We start from the raw sequence: 10,109 nt of genomic DNA, 5'->3' as shown, positions 1-10,109 counted from the left end.
ACTGCCGAGGAAAGAACCAGCTGAGCTCGCTGCGAAGAGCTCGAGTAACGATAGGGTCGCCACCTCTGTGAGGAATGGCGAAACTCAGACAGAAAGCGATGATTGGGCATTTCCAGAGGCTCGCGACGGAGGGCAGCGTAAGTACACTGTGTGTAAAGCCCCTACGCTGAGCGAAGATGTTTCATCGCCATGTTCGAAGTGCGCTAGATCACGGGAACCCTTGAAAACGGCTGTCGACCCGAACGCGCGCAGTTCGCGGGCAACTGAGCCGTCTTTTGAGACAGGGCAGCCTGGTTGTAGTGTAGTTCTGGCAGTGAGGAAGGAGAACTGAAACACGCTTCGGTCTTCGCGTGCCGAGGTTGTCGCTGAAAGCGCGAGTGGCGACGAGGTAGTGACTGTAGGGAACTACAAGGTGTCTAAAGAGCTCGTCGGGCCCGTTTCACTCCCCGCTGATGCTCCCGACGATAGGCCAACATCGGCTGAGCTAGTTAAGGTTCCGGTGTCGCCTGTGGCTGAACCGAAGTCGCGAACCGACCAGCCTAGAGGAGAGAACGCAAACGTGTTCCGGCGTTTGCTTGCCGAACGCGTTCGTAAAAAGGCGAGCAACGAGGAGGTAGCAAAATCTTCAGCGCGTAATTGTGGCGCGTGTTTCAGTGCGAGCAAAGCCGTGAGCTCGCATCGCGTCGAGGGAACGCCGCCTAGAAGCAGTGCGCGCCTAACGTATGAACGGGGGAAAATCCCGCTCGCTCCTCCGCGCGCTCGACCTGTGTCGAACAAGACGACCGGTGTCATTTCACGCGGTCACAGCAGCGTTGAGAGAACGGCTGCACCTAAAGTGCGGTACCGAAAGGGAAAAACTCAGGGCATTGACGAGAGCTCAAATCGCAGCTCTCAGCGCGAGAAGTGGCCTGTAGACGCCTGACTTTCTCAAATTTCTTTGTTTTTCCTGAAGCAGGTTTCGCCCTTTACGATTACGTTTTTTTTGTGTGTGGGACATTTCCAATCACGCGAAATGTCACCTTTCAGGTTTGTGCACTTGTCTAAAGTACTGCTGGGCTAAAATATAACTCGTGTAGTTAGTTATTAGCGTATTTTTTCGCAACTAAAAGCCTGGTAGATCTTCAGTGTGGATTTGTCTTCGCACTTGCCGGCGATGCGGTTGTGTCTTGCTGTGTTGTTCTGTTGCTTGCCTGACCAATCCAGATACGTTCTTGGGGAGCCACTTCTCGTCCAGTGATCGGCCCTGTGAAGCTCCAGCACGGTGTCGTACAGCCCAGGCCTGGAGTCGAGCGTCTGCTGAGCCCTTCACTGCGAAAGCATCCCTCCGGACAACGGTTGCAGACCCTTATCCATCGGGATCTCGGACCCCCGGTGGAGAAGCTGTTACGAATCGGCCAGCGCCGCCGTATTTTCCCGCATCAGCTACCACGTGGGAATCGACCACGTGCGCCCGCGTGTCGGTGAATCGTACTTTCGTGTCTCGCCATTCCGGGTCAGTCACCTCGCTTTGCAACGCGCCTCCGGCGGCTGCCAGCGGCACGCCCAGGCATTCTTCTCGACGTTCGCCACACCCTTCAGGCACCTGCGCATCGGTGCGTCCCGCCTTGACATCCCCGGCTCAGACGTTTCGCTATCGGCGCGATCAAACCTTCGATAGCGCGACCCCGGCACCTTTCAAGGACACTCTCTCCCCTCTCTCGGACGCCACGTGGGGCGAACCCATGAATGACTCACCACTGGGGAAAGAGCGTTGTGTGTGTCTGTGATGTTCGTGGCGTGTTACTCTTGGGGGCGTTTTTTGGGTATAAATAGAAGCAGCACAAACGTTGAAATTCATTCCTGTCTGAGCAGCGAATCCATGCGGTCGCTCTGCTCGAGTCCTGTATTGTAACCTCGCCCGTCAGGGCATTGTATGTTTTTTTGGCTTCGGCTCACCTCTCGCTATGAAGTAAACAGTTACGTTATCCTACTGCTCTGGACTTCTTCACGGCTGCAACAGCGGCTGGCCGCTCGCATCATACACGCTACCCGTCGTATGTTGGAGGCCACGGAACTCGGATCGGGTGCCCCCGCCCGGTCGCAACACTAGCCAAATAAAACTTCGCCTTAAAACATTTGGTCTCCATCCCGCCCTGCGAAAGTAGATGTCCAGAAAAGCTGTTGCAAACCACTACAATGATGATGGAGGAGGGTATGAAATTTTCCCCGTCGTCTCGGCGGGCTTGTCGCTTGCGCTCGGCTAGTGTCACTAGATAAAGGTATAGAGTATCGGCGCTGTTTTCTTTTATTCTTTCGTGCCGCCGCCGCCACGACCATTGCCAAAGATAACGCCAACATACATATACATAATGCTCACAAACCTGCTCGAGCGAATCTGCCACTCACAATAACAGCTACCGCTAGAAGCTAATGATCGACTGATATAGAAGTGGTCATTGTACGGCATTAACATATAGGAGTGTCGCCTATAACACACGTTAGGAGCTTTAGGAGTCGTTCTAAATTTTAAGGGGAATGCCTTATCGTCTCATGAAACGCGAAATGTGGCGGTAGTCGTCGTTGTCTACACGAATGGTTCCAAAATTGCCGCCTCTGCAAAAATAATAAGCAGACTTTTGCATGCGCGTGATTTTAACCTATGTATCACTATCCTGGTCAGGAAGACAGTGCTTTATTACAGGGGCCAGCTCTAGTTCGGCACCCTGCCAGAGGGTGAAAAGGGTTTGCTGGTGGACGTCAATTGATTAATATTGAATGTCGTGTGATTGCAGCTAATGGCAAGGTAATTATTCTTACTTGACAGTGATAATTAGTAAAGTGTGATTAATGTGGATTGCTATGGATTATGGTTGATTAAGGTGAGTAAGATGTATTAATGATTGTTAGTAATAATTTAAGTGGATTAGCGTACCTTGACGTAGGTGTTTAGGTGTATTAAGAGGATCCATGTGGATTATTAAGTAAAATGAAGGTAGATTACGTTGAGGTAGATCAAAATGAATTAAGATAAATTGAGGTTGATTGAAACGGTAAACGGTGTATTAACTTGGATTAAGGTTTGATTAAGGTAGATTAAGATATGTTAAGTTGACTTCATATGAAGGATGAAGACGAATTAAGGGATTTGAAATGGCGGGGCTCCTGTGTCGACTGGTGAACGTGTAGGTAAACCCGTTCAGTAGTGCACCAAGCTTTCGCCATCACAGCACTAAAGTGGTCTTGAGTGTCCTAGAATCATTTTTTTATTTTGCGTGAAAAACTCTATTCAATGTCGCTCTCACGCTAGGTGTCTCAGCCGTTTCCTTATTGCCTGCTGCAAAAGAAAAAAACACAGACGTAAACACGCAATTTAACGACTCGTCTTTGTCAGTTTATTTGGTGCCGAACACAAGACTACGCATTGCTTTAAAAACACAAAAGCAAAACAACAACAAAAAAGACACAAAGCTCCGAGCTATTTACAAACATAAGTTTAGCTGGTATTGCACATTCGTTTCTCTGCCTTGCTCGCCTATTGTTAAGGTATTGCACCCCATGCTTGTTTACGAGAAAATATTTCGGAATCTCGAAAGGTTATTGCGGAAAGAAATTCCCACTTAATTTCACCTTTCTCGTGTAGCGTTTCAATCGGCCCGTCGAGTGGTTAATTGACAGTAAACGTATTTTCCGTCTCCGCCCAGTGCGATGATTTTTCCCGACGTGCAAAATATTCTAATTTAGCTTTTATTATAAATATGAACATTATTGCTACAAACAAGCTTTCACGTTGCTCCATGCCCGGCAGCTTTGTAATGCACTAGTACGGCTCTTGTAGAAGCAAAGCAAAACAAAGCATAAAGTAACAAACAACAGAGTATAACAAAAACAAAACAAACGAAATAAAACTTCAGCCTTCCTATGATATAAAAAGGAAAGGCGTTCAAGATGACGCCGATGATCTGAAAACAACGCATGATTGGTAGAACTTACACATTTCTTGCATTGCGGTATGTACCTGCGCCGATCATCATGCGAAGCTGCTTTTTATCGCTGTGACGACACGGACAGCATGTCTTGAGTATTTTTTTTTTAAACTATGGTTGTTAAGATTCGTGACAAAGTAACAAAACCTGCCTCTCAAAATGAACAATTCATCACGTCATGACGGAGCCCTTTGGGTGTGCACTGCCACTGTATATCAATCAGACGTCCTGTAACATTGGGTGGTGTCTGTCAGTCATCGAAATCTGCATCAGAAGGAGGCTCTTTTCAGATTCTGCGCGTTGCTGGGTGAGGCATTCTTTGTTGAGTCTGTCTACCCTCAATGACGAGGCCTTGCGACGCGGTTCCTCCAGTGACCATAACGGAGGGGGTACCTCGGAAGTCTGCCCGTATTTGGTCATGCCCCCATCCTGTCTTTGATAGCTCAGGCGGCAAACTCTTTCCAGGGGCGCATGTCCCGCACAATTCCCCTTTTTAACACGCACGTACAAAATCGTCTCGTCTCCTGCTCACAACTGAGAACACCATGATCGCTCACTGCTGAGTGCTGTGATGATAAAACACTTTGTCCCACGCACAAGACGCACGTCCGGGTGAGACGCAGTTTGGCAGTGCTTGCACATCGGCGCTGTGCCAATCTCGGTAACAAGCGATGTCATACTTCACTGCCGTTTGAGGCGCTCCCTGACAGTCACACCGAGCTCAACTACTGCCGTCCGTTGGTATTGTCGCCATGCCGTTGAGCTCAATACGTGCGCACTCCCTTGCTCTTGCTTGGAATATTGCGGGGTGGGTTAGCACGCAACAGATGCTCGCTGGTCCAATGTAGCTCGTGTTTTCTTCGTAGTCCTCGACGCCGCGCTACTTGTGTTCGTCGGGTGAACTGCCGTCCCTGGAGTGCTCCGGCGATGGGCTGCGGTCTCGTGCCGCCTGGTTGGGACACGGGGCGGGCGCGGCGCCGTAGAAGCCCGGAGCGCCCAGGAACGAGCCGAATGCGTGGCCCTGCGCTGCCAAGTAGTGCGGAGCCCACAGGCCCTGGCGTTGGGCCAGCTTCATCCGAGCCGTCATCTGCTTCTTCCACTTCGTCCTGCAGAGGGAGGGAGGGAGGGAGCAGAGTGGGGTTGGGAGAAGGCAGTGCAACGCGCAGCAGGCGCGCTTCCAGTATTTGTGAGCAGAGTGAACAGATGCAGCCATAGCTAGGCATCAAGACTTCTCAATTCTCAGAGATGACTTGAATTTAGCGGCGGTGGGTGGGTTACCCCATGCTGCGAGGTCATTGTCTTGCCAGCAAAATATTTGAATACGATGTATAATCCCGCCAACATTTTTAATGCACTGTGACAGATGGTGCCCGCTGTTTGACGAGTAAATCTGCTTCTCGGGATTTTTCACACTAGGGATCTTTTTTTGTCTGCCACTTATCCTGAAATGCTGCATAAGAAATTGAAGCAAATTGCATCTGATTCAGTATTTTTTTTTTGTTATTCAGTCCTTTCGCACTAATGCTGCTTTCAGGCGTGCATTTAACTGCACGATACCAGGAGGGGGGTGATCCCGTAATTGCAATTCCGGTTATGTGTGTGACACCAAGCTACCTCGTAGTGAGGCTTAAATTGTCAGTGACCTTGCCAAAACTCCTGCAAAATTAAGTAACTGAAGCTGTGGGTAAGAAATGACAATTTCGCAGGGTAATCCAAAGCGAGATTCGGGGACTTCCGAATCAACAATTCAGGTGCCTAAGAACATCAATAATATTTCAGCGCTCACACATTATGCTTCATCTTATTAGCTTCTTGCAGCGGAGAAAACTCTACAGCTGTTATCAATCGACTTGAAAAGCAATTGCGACACCACCCTCTTACAAGGAAAGCTCGGAGGATGCGATACATATCGTCTGTGTGCGGGTCATTCGCACACCAGTAGTCTGCTCACACGAGCACGAAACCCACTACGTTCCTCTGGATTATTTTTTTTCTTCTGCATTCTGAATTAACACCTCCCAGCTTCAATGACAATGTACGAACTTCCTGTGTATAGACTAGCTGTAAAAGCACCTGCTGGACTTTGCTCAAAGCTGCATGGCAGGCTACTTTTAGGTAGCCATATTGATACGTCGTCATTACGACGCCAGGACAAATTTCAACTTATTAAAAACACCATTTCGCTTCAAACATTGAATAGTACGAAACAGTTTGCTTTCACAAGCACGCCAAAAGAATCTAAACAAAATAACTTCTTTATGTATCTGGAATGAAAGTTATATATCTGCATATAGCACTAAAGTTGACATTGAAAGGAGTGGTGGTTGTGTAGGCGTTATGGATTCGTTGACAAATCTCACCAGGGATTCCACAAGAATACAACAGCCCATTTCTGGCAACAGCGCTTGTCCTGTGTCCTCTCTTGTCTTTTGAAGTCGTCTTTTGCACTGTGCATTCTAGTCGAATATGAATAACCAACAATCCCAAGCTTCCACTCTATCGAGGACGGCACTAGCCGCTTATGAGAAAGTTTCTTTTTGTGTAATCGAGCTGTGCTGGTCACGTCATTAATTTCGTATTGTGTGTGAATGACAGGCCTTCTGAGGCTCCTCGCTTACCTCCTGTTCTGAAACCATGTCTTGATTTGAACTTCCGTCAAGTTGAGAGTAGCCGAAAGCTCCATGCGCTTGCTCACGCTCAGATACTTGTCGACCTGCGAAAGGAGGGCGGACGTTGCAACAATTGGCTCACGTTTCCTTTATTAATACTAAAACAGTATTTTACTCAGTAGGTCGCAAATCCGGCGTCACGCCAAAAAGATGACCAACAAAATTAACGATCGCTCAAAGAATAAAAAATGGCTGCGGCTTGGCTCAGCTAACGTTCTATATGCAAAGTAAAAGGTTGAAAAGCGTGGTTGAGTCTTGGTTTCGCTTGGTTTACCTTTGACTTAGCTGCGATCTAGCTAAAAGCTGTTCGGTCCCGTGCAACGCTCACACAAGGAGACCCGGCCTCACTTTCATTCTCTGCGAACGCGATGTTCCTCTTTCACGGCGAACGCGGCCCAAGACGAGTCACGTAGCCCGAGACGACTCAGCGGCGCATGCGTGGGAAGCTGCGGGTTTGGTCGGCTACCGATCAGCTGAGCGGCCGCTTCCGTCACGGCCTTCGCCGCTAGTTGATCAGAACGACTGAAAACGGGGCCGTGCGCGCAGAGCCGACGGCGAGACCAGCGAATAGCGCGATGCGCTTCAAGGAATGTGTCGCCGAGGGTGTGTCCGCGGTGAAAAGATGAACTTGCGCATGCGCGGCGAAACCGGCGGACGAAAGTAGTAAAAATTTACTTTAAAAACAACTCGCGGATTTCGAAAAGCCACTCCCATTTCTCCCTTCTTGTACGACCCAGAATAAAAAGTTTCGCGTCACATTTCCCTACTTCTAGCGACATGTTGCGAACTCATGATCACGGTTGACTTTTCGCGTGCAAACGCACGCTATAGCTGCTGAATCTATTTTTGTTATGGGGGCGGCGTGGTAAAAACACGATATGTAATTTCTGGAATTGGGTGGGTGCCCTTTAACCCCCGAGACAAGAGCTCTTGTACATTGCACCCCCAGGGGAGCAGAGTTGTGCGTACATCTGCCCTCTTGAGTTAGAAATCCACACGGGAAAGCCACCAGGCACGCATGAAGGAGCCGCTACGTCAACGGCAACGGCTGGCGGAGACTAATCGTGAACGTTGCGGTTCTGAGCGGACGCAGCCGCTCACCTTCGCAGGGCTGGAAATTTGGTTTTGTGGGAGCACCGAAAGTGTTTTTTGCTGCCATAAAGTGCAGCGGCGGTACAGCGCCAGGGGGAATTCAGACGCTAAACTCCTGCTTCTTTGTGCACCATATTGAGAAACTCTACCCGAGACCCCTATCCTCTGTCTGAGTGGCGATACATTGAGGCATAATGTGGAGGGAAATTTGAACCTGAAATGTGTTCAGATGCCTCCGCCACCTGTCTACGCTCCTCGCAAATGTCTACATTTCGGTGCTACTTGCCTTGAACTCTGCCTCAAGCCTCTCGAGCTGCTTGGCACTGTAAGCCTGGCGTGGTTTCCGTTCCACCCCAGGTTTCCGGGGCCTTCGTCCTGAGGGCTTCGGTGCTGCGATGCCATACATTTCTGCAAGGGAAGAGGGAGGGAGGGGGGAGGATTTATCTCCTGTGAACAAAGACGACCGCAAGAAACTGGCGCAGCTCGCACTAGTGGTGAAAGGCTGGAGAAACAGCGGAGTTGGCTGCCATTCTCCCTTCGTCGGAAATCCGGCTGTTGCACCTCACGTGTATTTCCCAACTTTCCGCTGAAAGTTCTCCATGACCGGCAGGCCCGAATCGTTTTTCCCGGAGCTTTTTCCATCTCTCCCAAAGTGGCACGCGCTAGAACCCGCGGCAACCAGCTTAGCGAACTCGGCGTCTGTGCTCCCCACTTCAGGCGCGTATGCGCGAGAGCTGGCGAGGAAAACAGCACGCGAGAAATCATGCTACGAACGCTGGGCAGATTGTTCTCGAAGTCGGCCGACGCCGGACACTCCTCATGAGACGCACCTCACGCACGTTCGGTATATTTTCTTGGTATTTTTTCTGGTGACGCTATACAGCGGAAATAAAAGCTTAAACAGCCCTGGTGTTAAAAATTGAATAACGACCGATAAGCCCCATTTGGCCAACGCGCCCACACCAGGACAACACTCGCAATGCCACACGAGCCAAGCGTCGTCATACACACAGCTGTACCGCGTCCTCTGCAACATATTTCGCCCAGGCTGCTCAGCCCTGATACGTCATATCTGTGGTACACACGCCATATTGCTAATAGGTCCGTTACTATTTAATTTGCCGCCCAAGACGGCCCCTTGTTCTCATCGTTTGCAAAGACTGCAGTAGATTCCACAGTACGGCATGGATGCAAAGCTCAGAAGTAAAATCTTCGCTGCGGAGTGCCTGCCATTGCTGTTCGCATGATCGTGTGCTGAAGGCACGATACCTGAGCGCCTGCATACATGGAGGTTCACATAACCCCTATCTCAGCAGCTTCCCTAAAAGTAATTGCGAAGGCAAAAGTGGGCATTTTGCTGACCGGCGAGCGTGAAGAACAGTGGCCGTCCGGCTGCCAGCCAGGCCGCGGGCGCCGCCGCAGTGGAGGCTGTCATGGCGTAGTGCTGCGCCGCGGCCGAGGCGTGCTGCTCGAAGCCTGCCGGAGGTGGGTGCCCCAGTGCCGGGTGGTGCAGTGCCAGGGGTCGCAGGCACGCTCCGGCTGCAGCAGCCGACACCAACTGCTGGTGCCCCGTGGCCATGGGCAGCAGAGGGACGCGCGCAGGCGGTCCGTGGGCCGACGGTGGCCTCAGGTCCAGCGGCATCCTCCGGGACGCGGCGTCCTCTGCCAGGAGACTGTCGATGGTGAAGCGGGCGCTGCCGCTCCCGGCGCCGGCCCGGCAGCCAACTCCCGCCGCTGAGAGCTGCTGGAGGGCTTTGCTGCACGCGCCCGTCGACATGAGCACAGGCGGGGAGGGCGACTGAGAGCGCCTGGGCGACCATCGAGCGGCCTCCGAGCTCTCCATCTGTCCACCGCCTGCAGGCTGCGAATAAAGGACGGACGTTCAGTTTGCAGCAGATCATTGCGTTCTGCAGGGAAGGGGCGAGAGAGCACTCTTGGGTGGTTGGCGCAGCCTTCTATAATCATGCCTCGTCTTCGCATTGGCATCACATGGGGGAACAATAAGCAACCGCTTTGCACTAATGAACACTCGCTGCCTAGGTTTTACTATTTAGCACTTTTTTCAAAATACAATTGAAGTGAGAGCTGCTGCTTTAGTTTATTCTAGGTCTGGGCGTCGATCAAAAATTTAATCGGTTAATTAATGGATTGATCGGATGTGTTCATTTAGATGAATAAGGCTTAAAAGACAGAGAATGTTCCGTTTTTCCTGATGGTTGTTTTCATTTTCACGCTGTCGATATTAGTTTGTGCAAATCGTTTTATACAATTAACGATAATTTATCCAGCTGCGGAGGCAAACAAGCTCGTTAACATTTTCAGGCGGCAGAGAGATTCTTTTCTTTTTGACAGTCATCCCGGCTGTGCTGAACACACGGTCGCATGG

The 10,109-nt window shown here is 50.5% G+C and overlaps 1 protein-coding gene across 1 annotated transcript; it reads right to left on the bottom strand.

Moving 5' to 3' along the window:
• Positions 1-3,375: 3,375 nt before the first annotated feature.
• LOC144180333 (uncharacterized) lies at positions 3,376-9,557 on the bottom strand. Its single transcript, XM_077708703.1, has 4 exons — positions 9,086-9,557; positions 8,010-8,131; positions 6,581-6,675; positions 3,376-5,068 (listed from the first exon to the last, which is right to left on the bottom strand). Exons 1-4 carry the CDS (start codon positions 9,498-9,500, stop codon positions 4,843-4,845), a joined length of 858 nt encoding a protein of 285 aa, XP_077564829.1. The 5' UTR covers positions 9,501-9,557; the 3' UTR covers positions 3,376-4,842.
• Between the last annotated feature and the right edge of the window lie 552 nt (positions 9,558-10,109).

This window comes from Haemaphysalis longicornis, unplaced genomic scaffold (genome assembly GCF_048455015.1).
Source record: "Haemaphysalis longicornis isolate Haplotype H1 unplaced genomic scaffold, Haemaphysalis longicornis Haplotype H1 scaffold_4, whole genome shotgun sequence".
NCBI classification, from domain to species: Eukaryota; Metazoa; Arthropoda; class Arachnida; order Ixodida; family Ixodidae; genus Haemaphysalis; species Haemaphysalis longicornis.
This window is presented reverse-complemented; position numbering and strand designations above follow the sequence as displayed.

Bases quoted from the DNA above. Each gene is read 5' to 3' on its own strand.
- LOC144180333 (XM_077708703.1), bottom strand. From the start codon at position 9,500: ATGTCGACGGGCGCGTGCAGCAAAGCCCTCCAGCAGCTCTCAGCGGCG. The intron at 8,132-9,085 runs GTCAGCAAAATG...CTTCCCTTGCAG, and splicing joins ACTGTTCTTCACGCTCGCCG to AAATGTATGGCATCGCAGCA. The intron at 5,069-6,580 runs GTAAGCGAGGAG...CTCCCTCTGCAG, and splicing joins ACATGGTTTCAGAACAGGAG to GACGAAGTGGAAGAAGCAGA.